Raw genomic sequence first — 24,701 nt, 5'->3', positions numbered from 1 at the left:
ACAGAGATATGCTATTCCTTTTAACTTTTTCGCTGTCTCTCTTACCACCGGGGGGCTCCTATCCATAGCCTGGTCGTGTACACAATTAAAGTCTCCCAATAATAGTAACTTGCCTTGTGATCGGGCAAGTAGTAAAGATCGCACGTGTTCAAAAAACAGATGGGAATATTCATTCGGGGCATACACATTGCATATTGTTATGAGTACATGGTTCCATTTGCCGATGACTATAACAAAGCGCCCAGCATCATCTATAATTTGGTCTATGACTTGAAAATTTACATTCTTGTTAATTAAGAGGGCCACTCCCGCTTTCCTCCCCTGAGCAGGTGCTGCAATACACATACCCACCCATTCACGTTTTAGTTTTGCGCTTTCTTGGGCTGACAAATGTGTTTCCTGTAAACAGGCAATATCGGCGTGTAGTCGTTTTAGATGAGATAATATTTTCTTTCGTTTAATGGGCGTTCCTAAGCCATTGACATTCCAGGATACCAACTTACCCATGATCCTTAAGGCCGAGACCGTACACGGGCCAGGGCCCCTGGATTACAACCTTACATGCGAGCAGAAGGGCCCCCAGCCTAGCCCCCCTGCTCCATTCCAAATGACCTCACCCAGTCCATGAAATATAATCGGCATAGCCCAATAATTAAGACTATGAAACCGTTGCAGGTAACAGTGAGAGAGAACAATACCCCAAACATGGTAGTAATACCCACCCTCCCTCAGTGAGAGACCCGTTCCCTCCCTCCCCTCCCCCTCCCCTATGTGTAAAAACCCCATTTCCCAAGACCCTTCCCCAAGAAAAATATCTTCCCACCACCTAGGTGGTCTAGAGATCATGTGTGAAATATGTGTACAGGTGCCACCCCACCAACCTAAAGAATAGAGAAGGAAAACCCCTCTTATGTAAAGCAGTGGTTTTTAAAAGGGAACATCACAAACTAAAATCCAAAACAGTCAGCCTTCATTTGCTTAGGAAGCGTCTCCAGGTTCCTCATCATTATCAATAGGTCCAACACCATTATCAAAAGGTGTCCCACTAAATTGGAGCGGAGTCATCCCATGATAAAAGTACCAGGGGTCTCTTCAGGGAGAAACAGGAGTATCTCCAAGTTGTGCGCTGCTGAAAACCGGCAAGCCGTGTACAGCGTCCCTGATGGTGTCTATTCCGTAATGTGGTCGGTCCTACAAAGGGCCAATAAGAACAACCTTTTCCCAGCGTGAAGACAAAGGAGAGAAACATCCCCCCGGTATTAGAATAAAAGAGGGACCATAACACTCGGATCACTTCTCTTTGCATTCTCAGTCCCATATCCAGTGAACCATTCTCATTGGAGAAGAGAAAAAAAATAATCCAAATTTTCCCACGGCGCAGTCAAAGAGATGCTCCCCATCGACTTAAGAAGGGAAGTAAGTTCAAAAGGAGAAAAGAATCCTCCAGCGTTTCTTTCCGCATGGCAACAGGTAAACCGAAACCTTCGGCTGTAAAACATGAGAAAGTCCCTCGCATGTGGTTGGCAACTCCCAAGAACTCAGTTCAGCCACAGCTCTGCAAGAATGTTTGCGCCTTGTCCGGAGCATCAAAAAAATGATTTTTCTCTTGATACCAGATTTTTAGCTTGGCAGGATATAAGAGAGAGAATCGCACTTGTTTCTTAAACAGCGCCGTACATACGGGTGAAAAAGCTCTACGTAGTTCAGAGACGCGGCTGGAGTAGTCCTGGAAAATTCTTATTTTCTGTCCCTTGTATGCAATATCCTGGCGTTTCCGGTAAGCGAGCCAAATATCATGCTTATGCCTGAAATTAAGGAACTTCGCGATGACTAACCTCGGTTTATTTTGGTTGTCTGGTTTCCCTCCTATGCGATGAGCTCGTTCCACAACCAGTGTGTCTTGCAGGGCCGGGAGGCCAAGCTCCTCTGGCAGCCATTTTTCAAGTAGGGAGCACAACTCGTGGTCTGCCACCGCTTCAGAAAATCCCATAAATCGAAGGTTCCCCCTGCGATCACGGTTCTCCAAATCATCGAGTTTTTGTTCTAAGGCGCTGATTTTTTTCTCTTGCGCTGTTATTTTTGTGAGGTTAGCATTAACTTCATCTTCAACAACTGCTATATGGCCCTCCGCCATATCCATTCTGGGGGTGATCTCCGTCAAAGCATTGCATACTTCTGTTAGTCTTTCCTCAATACCTGCCAGCTTTTCGCTTAGTTTCTCGTCCAATGCCGCGCGGATCGTATCTTTTATGTCCGCTAACGAAATCGGAGGTGTCTGTGCTTCCCTGGCAGGGTCGAGTCCGGTCGCCATTTTAGGTTCGGAGCCGCGCGGTTTCTCTCTGTCCTTTTTTGTGCTCCTAGAGGCCATTCCGGGTAGCGATTTCTGCATAAAGCGGACAATGGACATATATCCCTGCCCTTAGAAACTAGTTGGAGATCTGGGAGTCGCCGATGAGTGCAGATGTTGGAGGGTGGTGGGGTCGGCACCCGGAGCCTAGAGAAACCCGTCTGCTAGGCTCATCACATCACGTGATCCTGCTCCTCCCTAGGACTTAAAATCTTGAAGATCATAATATAATTGATTCTAATAAGTGTAAAAGATTAAAACAGTAGAATTAACTATATCAGTGGTATTCACTCTCTGCCTTGGAGGGCTGCAAACAGGTTGGATTTTCAGGATATCCCTAATGAATATGCATCAAATGGATTTGTATACAATGGAAGCAGTGCATACAAATCTATCTCATGCATATTCATTAAGGATATCCTGAAAACATGACCTGTTTGCGGCTCTCCAGGGATAGAAATGAATAACACTAAGCTAGATTCTTCAAAATATCAATTTGCCTTTTGATTCCTCTTTATATTTTCCTCTGTAGTTTCCTTTTTCTTTCACCCTAATAAGTTTTATTTATTACTTACTTAGAACAAGTTTAATGTAGCTATCATTTGACTACACACTTTTTTTTTTTTAGATTTCAGTTTACCGGAGTCCAATCTTCACTTTTTTATGCTATATGCATGCTTTGCATGTATCCATGTGCTGCCTGCACAGGGTTCTCTTGATGATCAGTGCCAGTGGTGGATCAATGATCACTTGGACCCTGGTGCTAGTTTTGGGCTCATTTTGGGCTCCTCCAGAAGAACACACATAACCTTCACTTCTCTACCCCATGCCCAAAGGCTCCCACTACACTCTCCGCCCATACTTACTGCTCTCAACCCACAATCCCCCCCCCCCCCCAATGCACATGCTCTTATCCTACATTGCTCTCCTGCTGAGGGATTTCATCCCATACACTCTCGTCAGTAGTGGATAGATGCCCTGCCTAGCATGATGCTCCTTCTCTCACCTCCTGCAGCTGACTGGCTCATTCTATTTACAAGGACCAATCAGTTATGGGAGGCTGAGCTGCAGCTCAGCAGGCTTTCTTCTCGCCTTCCCTCCCATTCCTATTGCCAGACCTACAAAATAAGAGAGGAGGCAGTGGGGGTGGGAGCCTGACTATGATGCTCTTCCAGTTTGCTCTACTCTCCTGGTAGGGGCCCTGCATATGAGCCATAGGTGGTGGGGCTACCTTCACTGTGGGGCCCTGGTGCAGCTGCCTTCTCTGACCCACCAATACTTCTGGCCCAGGCAATGCAGAAGCAACCAGATTTACTTCACGTCATAATAGTGGGAATGACTATGTAAAACTTACAGAAACCTTGACCACTAATATTCAATCAGGAAACAAACAAAAACACAACAGCGTAGAAGGATCTTAATAATTTTGCATGTTTTAGCTGACAAGTGAGTTATATAGAAAAATGGTTTTGCTAGTTTTTCTACTTATGGTTGGATCTTCCTGGCTACTCTAAATGTCTAACTTATCTAAAAACAAAAAACAAACAAATTATGAAGATATTGTACAAATTTGAATGAGTGATATAACACATTCCAGTGTAGACAGATTTTCAGACAGGCTAATCAAATAGAAAAATCTTATTACGAACTGTCTACAGGCTTAATCTTAGCTATTGCAAATACCTACCTCTCTATCTGTAGAATGACAAGAACATTATAATGTTCTGTGCCAAACCAATTCAAGCTACATTTATAGCATATTTAAACTCCACACAATATGTTCTCACCACTATATGAAATAACTTTTGAGTATTTGTACATGCCAAGTTAGTCCCAGCAATTTCTTTGTCCAATGGCAGTATTTAAAATTTCCTCTTACTGGTCACAGCTCTGACCAGTTTTGGTTGTCTCAGGCAAACAGCAGAGTGGAAAAAAACAAGATAAATCCACAGTCCATAGATAATAGGCAGGACAATAAAGGTCTTCCTTGCAGCCTCCTCTGTTGCCCTCCTCCACTCCACAATCTACCAATGTGTGCTGGATTAGAAAATGAAGACAGGAAATACAAAGTCTACTTTTATATAACAGATCATTCTGGATCTGGTAGCTGCCTCTCTGCAATGGCTCTGCAACAGGGTGGGCTATGACAACCCCTCTTCCTTCTCCGGTCTGCAGATGACCGTGTTGTTTTAGCCAATTAGCTGATCTGCTGGGACAAAGGACTATTTTGCTGGTTGCTCCACTCAAACCATGGCTTCTTACTGGCTGCTGCACCAGGTACATGGTCTTCTACTGGCAGCTCAGTCAATCCAATAGCAATGCAAAAGAAGCCCTGAGCCGGCAATATGCAAAACCGTGCACACTGAATTCATCCACAAGCATGCATGTAAGTCTCAGTTACTTCAGACTCAACACATGATAGATTGCTCAGAAATTAATAAAAGGTCAATTTTTAAAAGAAACAGAAAGCACATCATAAAAAAACAAAAATATAGGGAAAACAGCTTCTAAATAGAAAGAACTACAATCAAGTTTATTTGGTTTCTCAAACTTTTTAAATAATTTGAATTATCAGTTTGTTGGAAATTTTTGTGTAGACTTTCTGTCTAAGCTTTATAAACTAAACAAAAACAGCAAACAGCTTGCTAAAAATTAAAACCAGCTCTTAATTTACTCTATTATGAGGTCATAAAGGTGAGGGAAGAAGCAACATATTCAGAGGCATTTAGCCAAATAACTCACATGCTATCTGGTCAAATGCCAACTTTTGAATATCTTGGGCACTTATTCAGCTAAACTTTAGCAGTCTATCTCATTATCTAGCTAAAATGTAGCTGAAATAACGTAGGGGGATTCCTGGGAGGAGTTAGGTTAGCCAGATAACTTATCCAGCTAATAATGGTTGTGCTGTAGAGCTGTCCTAAAGTTAGCTGGATAAAATTATCCGGTAGTCTATAAGATAACAGTCTATATTCAATAGTGCGGCTGACCCTTGACTATCCCTTCAAAGTTAAGTGGATAAATTTATCTAGCTAATTTTGCAATCTGGCCAGTGATTGAATATTGCCCCCTTGGGAGTAAACTGTGCTTATGGACACCATTTCCTTGACCAACATAACCAGCACTATTTGGAATTCATGAAACGTATGGCTTAAAGCAATGGTTCTCAACCTTTATTTTTGTCAGGCCATACCTAACAGATGATGCTCACATGTGTGACACACTGAACATATGACCATCACGGGGCTAAATGTAAACATACACTCTGTATCCACAGGAACCCCCCTCTTGGTCCCCCCAACAATGGGTGAAAAGCAGAATTAGGGCATTACCCATACAATTTACCATACAAAAAATATATTCTGGTTCTGGTGTCATCTCAGTAACGGCAAAATAAACTCCCTCTACTACCAGGTGCAATAGCCCTCCTTATGAAAAGACAGTAGTTTCCCACCATTGCATGTCCTATTGAGAAAACACAAATAAGACCTGATACAAATGCCTACATGCTAGTAAAATACCTCATTTCGGTCACACACAAAACCGACTTTCATCAAGTACAGAAATATTACAAATTACAAATATGGAGACAGAAGCTGTAACAGAAACCCAAAAAAGCCACTCTGCATGCAGTGCAAAACTAGAGAAATGGAAACAGAAATATAGCACCTAACATACTCCCAGGATCTGCAATAATGCACACAAACTAATGAAAAGGCAACGCTACAAATATTTAACCTGGCCCTTTATACCAATACTCCTATTAGGAAACCAGAACAGCCAAGCTACTATAGATCTTCACACAGAAATAATAGTAAAACTATACTAATAAATGTTTCAAAACAGCTGATGAACAGAATAACATCCAACAATTAAAAACTCATAAAAATTATTAAAAATTTTCCAAACACCAATAAAATATTTCAAAACAGCAGACACATCACATAATACCAATATTTAAAATGGCAAGTCAATCAAGAAAAAAGAACTTAAAAAGCCACCTTTACAAACCCTTTCCAGCAACTCTCCTATTCCTTTCCCTTGCAGGACAATAACACACACCAGAAGCAACAGTGGCTGCTGAAGCTCTGTCCTCATGGTCCTTTTCTTTAGGACCCATGACCTGTCTCTCTCACATACACACACAGCAATTAGCCCTACAACCAGTCTCTGTTTCTCACACACCAGTGACCTCCCCAACTAGTCTCTCTCTCTCTCTCTCACATGTCACCTCCCTGATCATATCGCTCTCTCCCTCACACACACCAGTCTCCTCCATGATCAGTCTCTCTCTCGCTCTCACAAACACATCACCTTCTTGACCAATTTCTCTCTCATTCATACACAAGCTCCCTCTCTTACACACATAGGGGCAGATTTTTAAAAAGCCCTGCGCGCATAAATCCAGCTGGATTTATGCGCGCAGGGGGGTTACATGCACCGAGCCTATTTTGCAAAGGCCCGGCAATGCGCGCAAGCCCCGGGACATACGCGTCCCGGGGCTTGAAAAAAAGGGGAGGGGAATGGGCGGTCTGGGATGGGGGCGTGGCCAGAGGTCTCCGTAGGGCCTCTCGGCTGGCGCGCACAACCTACGCCTGCCCGGAGGCAGGTGCAACTTTAAAAACAAAGATCGGGGGGTGGGGGGGGGGGGGGTAGGTAGGGCTGGGAAGTGGGTTAGGTAGGGAAAGGGAGGGGAAGGTGGGGGGGCCAGAAGGAAAGTTCCCTCTTAGACTGCTCTGATTTTGGAGCAGCCTCGGAGGGAACAGGGAAAGCCATCGGGGCTCCCCTAGGGCTCGGCACGTGCAAGGTGCACAAGTGTGCACCCCCTTGCGCATGCCGACCCCGGATTTTATAACATGCGTGCAGCTGTGCGCGCACAAATCTACGCTCGCGCATACCTTTTAAAATCCGGCCCAAACTTTCTGTCAATCACACTTGTAAAAGACGCGCTCTCTTACATACATGCTATCAATCACACACACATGCTCTCTCCCTTTGGGTCACTCTTACTCATGACCCCCCCTTCTCCCCAGCACAAATGGTAGCTGTAGCAGTCTCCTCCTTCTCCATCCCCCCATGGCTAAAGAACGAAAAATCCCATCAGCTACAGGGGGCTAACAATGCTCTTTCTCCCATAGCTGATTACCAGCTGTGCTTCATTTTGGTCCAGACCTGCGCTGCTGCTGTTACTTTTTGTGCCCCACTATACATCACTTCCCCTTCTGGGCTGTGGGGGCAGGAAGAAGAAGAGGCCATTCTGCTAATGTTGCAAGCTTCCACTAATAATACTGCCATTCCTGCCCAGGCAGAACAGCAGGAGTGTTAGTGGAAGAATGTCTGCGTTTTGCTGCGATGGAGGAGAGAGAAGCACACAACTGGGGCAGCAGGACACCAGGAAGCGGCCATATACCTGTCAATGCTTGGTGACACACCGGTCGAGAACTTCTGGCTTAAAGTACCAAGAGTTAAACATAATTAATCTTCATACTGTAGGATGCATATTATCTTATGATGTCTTTCATATGTATAATTTCATTATGTTTTTATCATAAAGTAATTGCAAAAATAAAATAAAAACAATAACAGCCCTTTTCCCTGGTGCTCCTTGGGGTCTCTTTATGCTTGCTGGATTCTGTGTATGAAATAGATACCTGAATCTCAGATTCAGAGCCCTTATACAGAAGTACAGATAGAATAACATCCAGGTGTCAGAGTCCTCCGCATTTTAAAGCTTGCAGATTAACCCTAATAGGCAATATGGTGATCTAACCGTTCTTTATCTGAAAATAAATCTGAAAAATAATCTGATAAAACCTCAGTGTGAGAATAACCCAGTGGGAATTCCACCTCTTCAATTCCTAATGAGTTTTTTTTTTTTGATAATGAGAGGTGACTTTGCCAGTCACTCTGGGCTCTATTATGGCTAATTTAACTTCACTTCACTTTCCTTGTTAATTATTAACACTAGCCTTTTTATCCTCATGAGGCTGCAATCCAATTTTTTTCCCTCTTTGATTTTTATGTGCATCTTTATGAGGGGGAAAGTCTTCAAGAATAGGTCTACACTTAGCATTTAAGCCTGAACATTTATTACATGTTTAAGCAGAGTTTGCGATATTTACAGCAGGAGTAGGGGGTGATATTTCTGCTGGCTTTAATATGCTAGCAGTATAAAAGGCTGTTAATTAAAGAATAAGCACTGTGATATGTTTCACTAGAGAATCAGCTCCCAGTAGAATGGTCATTTGCCACTTGCTAGCATATCCTGTACTGATTACAAGGCAACTAGCACCAAGAGTTTCCTGCTCCACATAGCTGAAAGAAAGAAATCTGTACAATTTTGCAGATAGCTTCCACTCATCAGGAATGGCTACTTGTTATGAAAAGACTTCCAGAAAATGAGATACCACTGTAACACTGCAGGACATCCAATAGTTTCCAGTCATTTTATTTATACAGAATTACTAATATGTGGTTGATTTTTGCATATTAATTAAAGCTATACAGGAGCGGTCTGTGATACCAAGTTACAAAAAGCTGTTTTAGCAGTTAGATTTGTACTAGAGAAAAGGGGAGTCTTAGTAGGTTGTGATTCCTTTTAAAGCACCAATAAAAAAAAGACGTAGTACGTGAGGTTTCGAGATCACCCACATCCCTTCTTCAGAGTCAAATCTTCACTTCTGAAGAAAGGGCCTATGTGGTCTCAAAACCTCATGCACTGAAACAACTCTTTTGAAGGTCCCTTAAAGGTATTACCACCTTCTAAGACCCTGGTTATAAAAACAAATGTATTTTCTTTCATCTCAAATAGAAGTGTCTTTTCTATAACTCTTAGATGGGACAAATTCTGCATCACGTTCAATATCACTGGGATGCTCTAGAGGTTTTGCCTGGTCAAATCATGGGGTGGGTGGGATTTTGTTTGCATTGGTTGTTATGTGTCCAGCATTATCCTCATTTTTCATTTCTTACTTTGGGACAAGAGCATACTAAATTTTCTTTGGTTTACTTAAGCGCCATTAGGGATCTATTTAATAGCCTTTGTCGCACATTATTAGTGAATTGCCCCATTACCAGTAATGGGAACCGTGGTAAATAACGTGTGTTTATGTGCATCCAAAACTATTCTAATATTCTTCTAAGACCATATTAAATCTCGCTGAGACTTACATGTTTACTCAAGCCAGTTTATGACACTTTACCTTGGAATGAAGATGGGCTGAAACTAACCTACATTTAATTACTACATGACACAAGTAAGACTGTTGACAATACAATACATCATTTATTAATGACTGTATTTATCACCAAATGCAGTACCATAGATGACTGTTTTCTTTAACACCTTGATAATACACATTACTGCTGCTCAAAACACAGGTCCAAATGTTTTGTTCTTCATGTAGAATACAAGGTGTTGGCACCTACCCAAGAACTGATGTGATGTGAGGTGATGAGGTATGGAGTGTATGCATAAGGTCTATTATCTGGACAGTGATCTAATCTGGTTATAATTTCCTGTTTTGGCCTGGCAATTTTCCTCTGCTCCTTTGTGTTTCCAGTTCAATCGGACCTCGCCTAGGTTGGGCCTAATCAGTTTTTACTGCCTAGACTGAATGTTTTTGTGTTGCAGGGAACGCAAAGTCATATAGCCTCCATCATTTCTCTGGACAGGAAGTGATTCTAAACTGGATGTAAAACGAGGTGAGATCAGCAAAGGAGTTGTTTCTGAGCACAAGTTGAATCTAGTGACCATCCCATCCCTGATATTAGCCTTGACATCACTTACAATAAAAAAAAAAAAAAAAGAACTAAACTATTACCATTTTACTAAAGTGAAAAGTAATTTAAAAAAAATGGCAACCTGCAGTACCCTCTCCAAAATGATCCTTCGAAAATTACCAGAAGAAATGGATTGAAAAAATGGTGCTCTTGGATCAAAGTGACAAGCTTCTGGGCTCCAAAAAGAGAAATAATCTAGCAATCAATAGGCACTCCAAATGTCAAAATACTTTTTACATGTTAGTCAAGAACACTGTACCCAAGATTTCAATCATGTTGAACATCGAGGGTAGTAGAATTGGAAGGTATTTAAATGGTTTACTTTGTTCATATTTTATATCTAACCATGATGCCATGATGAAAGTACCAAGCAATAAGAAAATCATCAGTTCTGCAATAAATAACTATAGTTGATTATGGATTGGAGTATCCTGTTTGCCTTGACTGTGGAATAATTTTTTTATATTTCCAGTGAAGGGAGATAGTGCTGAATGGTTTATTTATACAGAAACGTGAGACACACTGCATGTTACTGATGTCATCAGTAGGAAACAGAATGACTCCTTGCTTGCCAATTTCACTGTGTGTTACAGACTGACAAAAAAAATCCTGAAAAGTGAAAATCAATGTTTCTTTGATTGGGCGAGGATGTTGCTGTGACGTCTGATGGTTTTGATGTTCACAGGTAAGTAAAATGGAGCCTTCTAGTTACTGATAATTCTCCTACCATATTAAGCGATGACAAAAAAAATAGCAGGAACTGCATACGAAATATACATGACAAATAATAAATATTTTAAAAAATTCTTACGGTCGTTTCTTAGGAAATTATTTAAAAGCTGGAAGAGTGGAAAACTATCCCAGGAATCTTGAGATTGCGCCTCCAGTGCTGCATCCATGTCAACAGAGAAGAGTGACCAAAATATTTCTGCATGTTCAGCCATTAAATCAGGCCACCAAGCAAATGCCTATGACACAATGTAAGTATGTTAGTGAAAACGGTAGATATGAATACAGACACTTAAAAGTCAATACCCTTTGAGATAGAAACAGTTGATAATTATAATATATATAATTCCACCTTCTATACTCTGTATAATAATCCGACACTAAATTAACTTGTACTGGTAGACCATCATACATGGATCCACTTGGCTGTATAAATAGGTGTTTGCTGCCATCCTCCACTGTAATCATTGGTCTGAATGCAGTGCATGTGTATTCCAAGCCCCATTATGACAAATGTGAATAAAACTTACCTTCACTAATATCTGCTCCACTCCAATATGTGCTCTTGTATGTGATTTCCATTCTCAATCCCAACATGGCAACTTGTTTCAAAAGCTTCTCTACTTCAAAGGAATACAGTTTGACATTATCTGCAGAATGTCACTTGCAGCCGCCATAACATCATGGATTGCCACATGCTGTGCTATTCAATCTCCTCATTAAGTCTGAAAGACTGGACACTCTGAAGGATACAAGTCCAAAACTGTTCTCTATAATTCAGCAGTGCTTCATCATCATCTCCTGCTACTCTATGGGAATATGTTAAAAAGTATTCCATTTCTACTGATCAAATATGTGCTGAAATGGCAAACAATGACTGATAACAGGAGCCTGTACTCTACTGATGTTAAGACAACTTTTATGTTCAATAAGCCTAGCCCATATGGTCCTTTTCATGTGACCACCATAAATAAGAGTATAGCTATACTGTAGTAAATAAACCACTGCCTGACATTCAGTCTGTACTATGCTTGCGAGTTGCTTTATAACCAGATATAGGATGAACCCAACTGATTCCTTCCATTGTTTGTTGACACAGTCCACATGGCCCAAATGTGAAATGTCCTGCACTTCTCAATTCATACTGAAATTGTGAAAATGGTAATGCAGTTCTAACTACATATTCTCTATTGTTCCTACTGTTAGAGAAATGTTTTACATTAAAACACAATGAATAACATTTCTCTAACAAATCACTAGCAGTTGCAACATCAATTAGGTGACATTGGCATGAGGTATTCACAGATAAACCTCTGATATCATTTTCCAGAGATCAAAACATTAGAGAACATGTAGTTAGAGCTATAAGAAAATTATTCCTTACCTGCTAATTTTCGTTCCTGTAGTACCATGGATTAGTCCAGACAGTGGGTTATATCCCCCGACCAGCAGATGGAGTCAGAACAGAGTTTGAGAGCGGCAGCATATAGAGTAGTGCACCCTCTGCTGGAGCTCAGTATTACGCATAGCAAAGCCCAAAAGCAAAACACAACATTTTGGATCCAGATCCGTCCCCAAAAAGGAACAGAGAAAGATATAAGTAAACAAACGGTCAATGGGACCACCAACAGTCAACTTGTGAGGAGCTGTGAACAGTAACAATAATCAGAGACAAACAGAATGAAAGTTACCTGGAAGAATCCGAGCAGGACCTAATGAAACCCCTAGTGGCGGGCGTCTGGACTGATCCATGGTACTACAGGAACGAAAATTAGCAGGTAAGGAATAATTTTCTTTTCCCTGTACGTACCTGGATCAGTCCAGACAGTGGGATGTACCCAAGCTTCCCTAAACCGGGTGGGGTCCTGAGAGACCTGCTCGGAGAACTTGATCGCCAAAAGAACCCGTGTACTGAGACGCCAGGTGTAGTCTGTAATGTCTGGAAAAAGTGTGCAACGACTTCCACGTCGCCGCACGGCAGATTTCCTGGGAGGAAATGGAGCGAGATTCCGCCCAGGACACCGCTTGGGATCACGTGGAATGAGCCGACACGCTGCGAGGCGGCACCCGCCCCGCCGCAATGTAAGCCGATGAGATGGCGTCCTTTATCCTGCGCGCAATAGTCGTCTTGGTTGCCTGAGAACCTCTCCTCGGTCCTGACCAGAGGACAAACAAATGATCGGATACCCGGAAGTCATTGGTAACCTCCAGGTAACGGAGCAGCACACGCTTGACGTCCAGGAGCCGGAGAGACCGGGGTTCCTCTGGAGCGAACGCTGGAAGCTCCACAGTTTGATTGATGTGGAAGGCCGAGACCAGCTTTGGTAGGAAGGATGGCACCGTACGAAGGGAAACCCCGGAGTCGGAGAAACGCAGATAAGGGTCCTGGCAGGAGAAGGCTTGGAGCTCTGAGATCCGGCGAGCAGAAGAGATGGCTACCAGGAAAACCGTCTTGAGGGTCAGGTCCTTGAGGGAGGACCCCCTCAGGGGTTCAAAAGGAGGGCCCGACAGCGTTCGCAGCACCAGGTTGAGGCTCCAAGAAGGGAAAGGATCCCTGACCGGTGGCCGTAGGTGTTTGGCACCCTTCAGAAAACGTGCGATATCCGGCTGAAGGGGTAGAGAGCAGTCCTTCTGTACCAAGACATTCAAGGCCGCCACCTGAACCCGGAGCGAATTATAGGCGAGACCCTTATCCAGACCATCCTGTAGGAAATGAAGGATCAGCGGGACAGTCGCCTCCCATGGTTTGGACCCCGCGGTCGGAGCACCAGGCTTCGAAGACCTTCCAAACTCGAATGTAAGCGACGGAGGTCGAAGGCTTGCGGGAACGAAGCATCGTTGAGATCACTGTCTCCGGGTAGCCTCTGTGGCAGAGACGGCGCCGTTCAAAAGCCAGGCTGCAAGACAGAAGAGTTCTGCCTGCTCGAAAAATACCGGCCCCTGACGCAGAAGATGAGGAAGATGGGACAGGCGAAGTGGGCCGTCAACCGTCATCTGAAGTAGATCTGCGAACCATGGCCGACGGGGCCATTCCAGGGTGACAAGAATTACAGTCCCTCGATGATGTTCCAACCTGCGGAGAACCTTGCCGACCAGAGGCCAAGGAGGAAACACATAGAGCAGTTGATCCGACGGCCACAGAAGGGTGAGGGCATCCACCCCCTCCGCGCCACGCTCTGTTCTGCGGCTGAAGAAGCGTGGAGCCTTGGCATTAAGAAAGGTCGCCATTAGATCGAGGCGTGGAGTCCCCCAACGACGGACGATGAGATGCATTGCCTCGTCGGAGAGAGCCCACTCGCCGGGGTCTAGCTGTTGACGACTCGGGAAGTCCGCCTGAACGTTGTCCACCCCGGCGATGTGAGAGGCCGCTATCCGGACGAGATTGCTCTCCGCCCACTCCATCAGGGGAGTTGACTCGAGGGAGACATGCTTGCTTCTTGTCCCCCCTTGACGATTGATGTAGGCCACGGTCGTGGCGTTGTCCGAGAGGATCCTCACCTCTCTGTGTCGCACCAGGGGAAGAAAACGCTGGAGAGCGAAACGCACGGCTCTCGTTTCCAGGCGATTGATCGGCCACTTTGCCTCCTCTGGCGTCCAAGTCCCCTGCGTGGCGCTTCTTTTGCAGACAGCGCCCCATCCCGCGAGGCTGGCATCGGTAGTCACCACCACCCAATTGGGAACCTCGAGCGAGACTCCCCAAGCCAGATGCGAGGGGACAAGCCACCAATCCAGGCTTTTCCTGGCTAATGGTGGAAGCGGCAGGATCACCTGATACTCCTGGGAGACTGGTTTCCAACGGGATAGCAGGGACGCCTGCAGTGGACGCAGGTGTGCAAACGCCCAGGGTACCATGTCAATGGTGGAGGTCATTACTCCCAGGAGCTGCAGATAATTCCAGGCGGTTGGTTCTTCCAAAACCGAAAACCGAGACACGTGCTCCCTCAGGGCTTGCGCCTTGTCCTGGCGCAGGAACACCATACCCCGCCGGGTATCGAAGCTCGCTCCTAAGAAATCCAGGTGTTGCGAGGGCACAAGGGAACTCTTTGGAAGGTTCACCACCCAGCCCAGAGAGCGTAGGAATTGTACTACTCTGGCCACTGAGGTCTGACCATGTGAGAAGGACTTTGCTCGAATCAGCCAGTCGTCTAGGTACGGATGTACTAGGATACCCTCCTTGCGGAGGGCCGCCGCCACCACTACCATGATCTTTGTGAAGGTCCGAGGTGCGGTCGCCAAACCGAAGGGAAGCGCCTTGAACTGAAAGTCTTGACCGAGAATCTAGAAGCGAAGATACCGCCGGTGAGCCGGCAGGATGGGAATGTGCAAGTATGCTTCCAAGAGATCCAGTGAAGCGAGGAATTCTCCCTTGTGCGCTGCGGCAATCACTGATCGAAGAGTCTCCATGCGGAACCGGCTGACCCTGAAGGCCTTGTTTACCTCCTTCAAGTCCAGGATGGGCCGAAAGGAACCGTCCTTTTTGGGAACGATGAAGTAAATGGAATAGTGGCCCAAGCCCACCTCGTCGAAGGGGACGGGAACGATGGCCCCTATGTCCTGCAGTCGGTCTAGTGTTTGTTGAACCGCTATCTTCTTGAGATCCGAACCGCAGGGGGAGAAGATGAACCGGTCCCTCGGGGGGCGGACAAACTCCAAGGTGTAACCGTCTCTTATGGTGTCCAGCACCCACTGGTCCGTGGAGATAACTGCCCACTCCTCGTAGAAGTCCATGAGGCGGCCTCCGATCCGGGGAGGTGAGAAGTGGGCTCCTTTGGCATCATTAAACCGACCTGATTTGATACTTGTATTGAGAAGGTCAGTATATAAAAATCCTAAATAAATAAATAAATCATTGGGAGGATTTTGTGGGCGGATTTCCCTGCCCTGGACCCTCTCTCGCAGGCCTCCGCCCACGAAAGGAACGAGACCAAGGCTGGGATCTTGTCGGCTGTGTCCGGGAACCGGACTGCCGGTAAGACGTATAACGTCGCTGTGCCCTAGCCCTGGTTCTACCGGAAGAAAATGACCTGAAGGAACGCTGTCTATCCTCCAGCAGCCGATGCACCGAATTTTCCCCCAGTGACTTGATGATCTGATCCAGGTCCTCTCCAAATAAAAATTTCCCCCTAAAGGGGAGGGAGCCAAGGCTCGACTTGGAGGAAGCATCCGCCGCCCAGTTGCGAAGCCACAAGAGCCGTCGGGCTGCTACAACTGAAACCATGGACCGCGCTATTACGCGAAAGAGATCATACAAGGCGTCCGCCCCGTATGCTTTGGCAGATTCCAGACAGTCCGCCTGGGCGGCCTCTTCGCGGGGCAACTCCTGAGAGGTGAGAAGCTGCTGTACCCAGAGTAAGCTGGCCCTTTGCGCGAGCGAACTGCACATCACGGCCCGCATACCTAGGGCGGAGACTTCGAAGACCCTCTTGAGGAAGGTTTCTAGTTTATGGTCTTGCGTATCCCGCAGGGCCGTTCCACCCGTGACCGGGATGGTCGTCCTCTTGGTCACTGCCGACACCGCTGAATCCACCTTGGGCACCTTGATAAGATCCAAAAAATCCTCAGGGAGCGGGTATAGCTTTTCCATGGCGCGTGTGACCTTCAAAGATGCCTCGGGAGTGTCCCACTCCCTGGAGAGAAGCTGTAGGAAGGACTCATGGATAGGGAAAACCCTTGCCCTAGGACGGAGGGCGGCAAGTACTGGATCCCCTTTGCAAGAAGAGGTGGCGACGGCAGGAGCCACAGGGATCGGCGGATCTGGAGGTGGGTCGAGGTCCAGCTCCTGAATAATATGGTGGATGAGTTCATCCAGCTCTTCTTTTTGAAAAATCCTTAGGGCTCGAGGGTCGTCCCCCTCCGTATGTCCATCCAGATGCGCCTCCGGGAGTTCCGGGGAGTCGTCTCTCACTAGCGAACCCGCCCCCGTGGTACACCGGGGTGGCACGGGAGAGGGACCCGGCAGGGATCCAGGCGTAACGGGCGAGGCGGTGAGACCAACAGCAAGTTTAGGAACCTTGGGGGGAGGGGCCCCCAGGGGATTTGGCGCCTGCGCTCCCATACCCTGCAAATAAGCCATGTGCATTGCCAGAATAAAATCAGGTGAGAAAAACGGGGAGCTGATTGGAATCCCTGGGGGGGGACCGTCCTGGGAGCCCCGGTCGGGCAAACCCCCCACCGGGGGCCGAGCCTGTTGAAAGCCAGTGCAACCAATCCTGTCTGCATCTGGGAGCGAGTCCGTCTCACGCTGTCCCCCTAAAATGGCCGCTGTTCCCGCCAAAGGCGGCGTAGTGGCCGTCCCGCGCCGCCCAGGCTGAGGAGGAGGCAGGTCCGAAATCGCAGCGGAGGACTGCAGGGTGCCTTCCCCGTCGGGGAAGCACCGCTCACAAAGCCCCTCCCTCAGAAATTGATTCCGCGGTTCGCCACAGGCCTCACACCTCGAGGACCGCGGCATGTCAGCACCGGGAAAAAAGCCTCGGGGGGGGGGGGGGGCAAAAACGAGCTAGTGCCGCGGGGGGGCCTGGAATGGCCCTAACAACCCGCCGAAGGGGTCCAGGAACTGCGGGGGAAAACCCCCGTTTCAGTTGAGCACACACCCGCGGGCGGAGCTTGCGAACCGCGGGACCCACAAACGACGCGTGGAGCGGCCGGAACCACCGGCATCCACGGGGCACCACCAAAAAGAAGCAAACCTGTGGAGAAAGAAACTCAAAAAACTTCCACTTACCCCAACGGAAGAGGAAAGGAGTACAGAATAGAGAAAGCAGAGCCACAGACACACGCCTCCTCAAAAATTTGAAGTCTTTTTTTTTTTTTTTTAATTTTAAGGATCCAAAATGAAGAGAAACATAAGACAGGGAAATACTGTGGAGAAAAAGAAAGAAATAACCAAAAATGAAGAAACCCTGTCAATCTGGGGGAGCTAGTGGATCCCCCTGCTCACATCTGCTGGAGTCAGAAGAATACTGAGCTCCAGCAGAGGGTGCACTACTCTATATGCTGACGCACTCAAACTCTGTTCTGACTCCATCTGCTGGTCGGGGGATATAACCCACTGTCTGGACTGATCCAGGTACGTACAGGGAAATTACCATTATCACAATCTCAGTATGAAATGAGAAATGTCATTGTTTGATATTGTTAAACATATTCCTGCAGTGTGGCAAGGAGGTGGTTACGAAGTACTGCTAAATCATAGAGGTCAGTTTTAGATTTTTACCCTTCAGAGTGTCCAGTCTTTAAGAATTAATGAGGAGATTGAATGGCATAGCTTGTGGTAATCTGTGATGCTATAGTGGTTGCAAGGAACATTCTGCAGATTTCTACCAATCATGATCAGAGTCGTTATTCACTGTGATTGGCTCTTCAGTATATGAATGTAGTGAAATAAAATGGAGATTTCCTGTCCTCTGTGCAGATAATGTCAAACCGAAGAGAAGCTGGATTCCCCTGAGTCAGAGAAACTTTTCAAAACATGGGGCCGTGTTGGGACTGAGAGTGGAGATCACATATAATATTAACACCTCTAACAAACACAAACAACCTTGGTATACCCCAGAGTTAAGAAGCATGAAACATACCCTGAGAAAGTTGGAAAGAAATTGGCGCAAAGATCCCTCGCCAACCCAATTGAACAGGTTTAAAACATACCTACACACTTACCGTACAGCAATTGATAAAACCAAAAGAGATTATTACTCACAACGAATCCATCACTTACAATTCAATTCAAGAGCCCTATTCCAGTTAGTAAGCCGCCTCACAAAACCCCTCTCCACACACACTATTGACATAGATGAGCAGTCCAAATGTGAACACCTAGCCTCTTTCTTTCACAAAAAAATAGATAACATCATGGCTCGATTCCCATCCTCACACTCACCCTCTGACCCCCTGCAATGCCTATCGACTGCCAGACTCTCCACATTTGAAACCACCTCTTCCCTTGAGATCACTGCCATCTTAAAAAAAATCCGACCCTCGACACACCCCTCAGACACCATCCCCACTAAATACCTCCTCTCCATTCCTGGGTGCATTGCGAAACCTATCTCTAGCATCATCAACCAATCCATCGCTCATGGCAGCATACCCAAAAGCCTCAAACATGCCATTATTAAACCTATCTTAAAAAAACCCTCCCTTGACCCAGCTGATCTCACCAATTTCCGCCCTATCTCAAACTTGCCACTGCTTACAAAGGTCCTAGAGAAAGTAATCAACAAACAACTTTCAGAGTACATGGACGAACACAACATACTCACTTCCTCTCAATTCGGCTTCCGCAAACACCACAGTACTGAGACCTTGATGTTATCCCTCTCCGACTGTATCCTTAAAAGCTTGGATAGAGGCCTCTCGCACATCCTAATTCTCCTTGATATATCCGCTGCGTTTGACACCGTCAACCATCACATACTTTTGCAGCGACTCACTGACATTGGCATCGCTGACTCTGCCCTTCAATGGTTCCAATCATACCTCACTGACAGGCAATTTAGCGTGCAAATAGGGAACGCCATCTCCAAACCCTATGACCTTGCGCAAGGAGTACCTCAAGGCTCATCTTTATCCTCCACACTCTTTAATATTTACCTCCTACCTCTCTGCTACTTACTATCCAAACTAGGCTTTTAACACTTTATCTATGCTGATGATGTGCAGATACTGATTCCAGTTTCTGACACAATAAACAAAGCCATGCAAACCTGGAACACTGCACTCTCTTCCATCAGCACCTTACTAGCCAACAATTTTCTCGCTCTCAACACTGCTAAAACCGAACTCCTCCTCCTCTCTCCCCCCAGCATCACCCATCCCCTAGCACTGTCCACCCCTAACAATATATCCTTCCCTCCACATATACGCAGCCTTGGTGTTACTCTTGACAACCAGTTCAACTTCAAAAAATTCATCAACACTATCATCAAAGACTGCTATTTCAAACTTCACACACTCAAAAAACTCAAACCCCTTTTGCATCTCAATGACTTTCGCACTATACTCCAAGCCCTCATCCTATCTAAGATTGATTACTGCAACTCCTTGCTCCTGGGCCTACCTAAAAACACCCTTCAACCACTGCAACTCCTACAAAATGCGGCAGCCCGCATCCTCACCAATACACACAGAAACGACCACATAACTCCGGTACTCAAACATCTGCACTGGCTGCCTGTATCAGCTCGTATCACCTACAAAACGCTCACCCTTATACACAAATCCCTACACAACCAAAACTTACATTGGTTCAAAGAAGACTTCACCTTTCATAACAGCAACAGACCCACCAGAAAGCAATATCTCGCCACTCTTCACATCCCATCTCCCAAACTCACTAAACTGCGCTCCACCAAGGAAAGAGCCTTATCCCTCGCTGGCCCCTCCCTCTGGAACAAGCTACCCACCTCACTCCGCCAAGAAACCTGCCCCAAAATTTTTAAACAGAACTTGAAGACCTGGCTCTTCACGCACTCATACACCTAACCCCCCTCCTCCCCTCTCCACCACCCCCCCTTTTTTTGTAAATTTGTACAATTATCTATTCTAGCTACATATGATGTAAGAGCCACTGCCATTTTTGTAAATATGTAAATTTGTCGATTATATTTAGTTTGCCTTCCCCCCCAGCCTCCTCAGCTCCTCTGTTATCTACCTCCTCCCTCCCTCGCTTCCTTGTTCTACTGGTTACTTGTTACATGTAAAGCCTGTTGCTTGTTGCGTTCTCTGTAAACCGACGAGATTTTCCCAACGTGCGTCTGTATATAAATGCCTTTAAATAAAAAAATAAAAAAATATAAGAACATGTATTGGAGTGGAGCAAATTTCAATGAAGATAAGTTTTATTTATACTTGTTATAATGCTGAAACTTTGAAAAGACACATGCTGTACAGAGACTAATAATTATAGTGGAGGACAGCGAGAAACAGCTATTGTTTATATAGCCATGTGAGTCCATGTAGAATGGTCTACCAGAACAATTGAATTTAGTGTTGGATTGTTATATGACTTATATAGAGTATATAGTAAGGTGGAATTATACTTATTACATACCATACGCTTCATTTCCAAACACAATCAGCACCTCAAAGGTGTCACTGGTTACCAGAGTCCAGATACCAACTTTGCATAAATAAAAGCACACTCTTATTGATAATGGCCTTGGTTATAAGAAAAAGAAGCTTTTGTTCATTAACAGTGAGTGCATATATCTGTGACTCCCTGGATCACATCACCTAGAAGTTGGAGATAAAACTGAGGCTTTATGTTTTGTTCCCCAAAACTGAAATGAAAAATAAAAGAAAAAGACAACACATATTGCAACCAAATTCAAGCTTTATCAGGTATTCAGAAGAATTCAGACTGATGTGAAACTTTGCAAATCTCCTCTTTATAGAATAGTGTTTGATTGGATGGAATAATTTTTTTTTTTTTTTAAATCCTGCAATTGAATTTGTCAAGGATATTTATTAATGTGTTTAATCCCCAAATGTGATTTTATTTTTTTGGTGGGGAGGGTAGGAAGAGGAATAATGCTGGGATTTTGCTCAGTGGTATGACTTGTAAGGTATTGTTATCTTTCCTTTATGTAACCCTATAGATTTATCCTCTTCTTTGTCAAACCCGGTTATATGTTTGTTACTAGTTTTAATATTATGCATTTATTTTGGCTATTTACGTATAATCTGTAATTCTGTTTATTTTATTCTTTACACATCACATTGATTTACTTTTGTAAAATACTGCAATTAATCAAGCCAATATATATAATTCCAACAAATTTAACTTTAAAAGCAGATGAGCTACCTTTCATTGTACTTTTTTTGCTGTAATCTTTCATTGCACATTCATCAATGATGCATCGATATACATCAATGTACATCAATTTATCCACTGCCAACTCTGACTTTTTACTCATAAAACTTTTAAAAGTATTGCTTATAAAGGAGTTATTGAAATTTGAATTTTAACATAAAACTGATAAATTATTTAGAAAGGAAAACAAAGCGTTTCGGTATCACAACACTAAGCCAATTTAGAAAACTTATCTATCATAATTGAATACTCTCAATGCCTCGATTAACACAAAGAAGCCAATGTACTAAATTACAACTCTTTTTTCGCAAATGGAGTTTGTGCATGAAACATTTGCTACCTGCTCACAAATGCCAAAATGTGGCAGAATTTTTTCTCAAAAAGCCTTTTTGCCAAAAACACCAAAACAAAACAAACATTACAAATGTTGCTTCACATAGTAAACTTTTATATATAGTCAGCTATATGTGAATATTTACTCAGATTGCCCATTAATGAGTTACTGCAATACAAAATCATGCAAAGTAGATTATTACTGGCTAATTTTGTAAAAGCAAACATACAAAGAAGGCTTTGTGGGCTCATTTACTTAAAAAAACAAAACAAAAAAGAAACAAAATACTTCAATGAAGCATAGTTATTTTTCCTGTTGGTCCAGGGAAGTAGCAGGTTGTGTGAATTGCCACAGAATTTAAAGGGCCCGCATGCCTCCCTTAATTGTATACAACATTATCTAGTGGTCTAATGGCCTCTCCTACCTCAACCTTTTTGTGGAAGTTTAGAAATTCCACCTCTTGTCCCTTAAAATTAATCAAAATCTCAATTTCGGTTCGCCATTCTCTAACCTACTGTGCCCCCAACAGCTTACCACAGCAAAGGGAATGTCTTCTGGGGGCAGAAGCAATCCAAACTCACTCCTTCCCCATTGGTGCCCATTTCCAAAATGATACTGGATGACCTCAGGACCTCTTTTGACATGTCCAAAGAATCTCATGCAGTCAGCCAATGCCATTTTGGAACTTTGCACTAATGGGGCCGGAGCAAGGGGATCACTCATGCCCTCAGAAGGTAAGCCTTTTGCTGGAGGTAAGTCTTTGGGGGCATGGGAAGGGGGTAGGTGAATCCAAATTGGAATTTTGATAAATCTTGGGAAACAAAGGGGTTGGGCAGAAATGGCATTAGTAAGTTATATTTAAGGCCCGCAAGGGACCTGGGCTGGGGAGGTATGGAGGGACTATATTACCAGATAATGTTGCATACACTTCGAGGCAGGCAGAGGGGGTACCTTACATGGGCCAAGAGGGCCCTTTATATTCCTGAACTGCTGCTTCCTGTGCCATGTTCATGAATTGCCACAACCAGGAATGAGCAATGTTCCTAGCCATGGCAATGAGCAAAAATCTTACACAATTTTTCTATGGATGCAAATGACAGCTAAACTGCTGTACATACTGTGTAAAGATGTGAATCGGAACCGGAATTGGTTCTGATTCTGGTTCCGATTCACATCGTGAAATTTTTTTTGTGTGGTCCGATCATTTTTTTTTGTTGTTTTTTTTTTTATCAGCTGCGCCCGAGCCGATAAACAAAAAAACCACCCCAACCCTTTAAAATAGATCCCTTAGCTTCCCCCCCCCCCCCAAAACCTTTTAAAAGTACCTGGTGGTCCAGTGGGGGTCCCGGGAGCGATCTCCTGCTCTCGGACCATTGGCTGCTACTAATAAAAATGGTGCCGATGGCCCTTTGCCCTTACCATGTGACAGGGTATCCGTGCCATTGGACGGCTCCTGTCACAAGGTAGGAGCACTGGATGGCCCGCGCCATTTTTAAAGATGGCGCCGGCATCCATTACTCCTACGAGCTCCTATGATATTTTTAATTGTCAGAAAAACAATTCACATCCCTAATACTGTGGTTAATATATCAGTCTCAAGCATTTAGTTCAAGAAATGTAGCGAATGTAGACTTCATATCATGAAGTGTGGTTGTTGCATTGTCATTCAGACATTTAAACACTGATTCTCATCAATAAGAAATATTGTTTTCCTGAATTAGACCTTGTGGTGTGATCCAAACAGATCAGGATGGGGAAGAACTCTTGAATGATGGACCTAGGGTGCTGCAGCGCAGAGTGTCTATGCCGTGAGCTATCTAATCCATTGGCCCCTGAGAACGGAACTGGATGATCATCAACAGCTTTGACCAGAATAGCTCTACCATAACAAGAACTTAGACTGGCCTGCAGTATTCAGCCTTTGATGGGAAGCTATTTCCTTCCTGTCATAGTTATTGCTGGTTTAACAGCTCAGAGTGTGCTCCTATTTCCAAATTTGGGATCCCTATCTGCTTCATGTCCTTGCTTGTTCCTGGCTCCTGCCTGTTTTGGTCTCTGTTTGTCATTTTTGTTGCCTGACCTGAAATTGTCCTGGGCCAGGTTGCAACTAAGAGCCTACTCATATGGGACCTTGGAACTGCTTCCTCAGGGATTGACCCCAGCTTGGTTAACTATTCTTATCCTACTGTGTTTAAGCAAGTAAATAGTCCATTACAGTTTTGGAACAAGACTTGTTTCCCAAAATCAGCATCACTAGGAAGGACTGTAGTATCTACTCTTTTTGTAAAATTTTTGTGGCTAGATTGAACAATTTAAGAAGGGGAGAGTTTTTTTTTTAATTGCAGTACTTTATATAAGAGTATTTCACACACCTGAGGATACGTGACATTGAAATTTAAATAGCTAAGAAATAGCATATCAAAATCCCACTAAAGGGAAAAATACATAATCAGGAAACATTTAATACTAAACTAAAACTGTACTAAAGTGACCACACAAGAACAAAACAAAACAAAAAAAAACCAACTAACAACTGATATTTATGTGGTGAAGGCCATTTTCTTTGTCACAGTGAACACAGTCCTGTTGAATGCAGTTGCTAAACCAGCACACGCTGAAGCAGGCACTAAAGGTCTACATGAATTCTTTAGAAAAATTACACACTGCAATTATTTTAATCCTGTACTGCTAGGGAGCTG

At 44.5% G+C, this 24,701-nt stretch overlaps 1 protein-coding gene across 20 annotated transcripts in view; it reads right to left on the bottom strand.

The window, feature by feature from the left end:
* Positions 1–24,701, bottom strand: part of CADPS2 (calcium dependent secretion activator 2) — a 1,612,018-nt gene that overhangs the window by 259,705 nt on the left and 1,327,612 nt on the right. For all 20 annotated transcript variants that reach the window (XM_029616598.1, XM_029616596.1, XM_029616606.1 and 17 more), the window contains one exon: positions 10,941–11,097. In XM_029616598.1, the coding sequence (XP_029472458.1) occupies positions 10,941–11,097 (157 nt within the window). The remainder of the gene's footprint in view (positions 1–10,940; positions 11,098–24,701) is intronic.

The sequence above is a fragment of the Rhinatrema bivittatum genome, chromosome 9 (genome assembly GCF_901001135.1).
Source record: "Rhinatrema bivittatum chromosome 9, aRhiBiv1.1, whole genome shotgun sequence".
In the NCBI taxonomy this organism is placed as follows: domain Eukaryota; kingdom Metazoa; phylum Chordata; class Amphibia; order Gymnophiona; family Rhinatrematidae; genus Rhinatrema; species Rhinatrema bivittatum.
The sequence above is the reverse complement of the archived record's forward strand: the minus strand, read 5'-3'. Positions and strand labels throughout refer to the sequence as shown.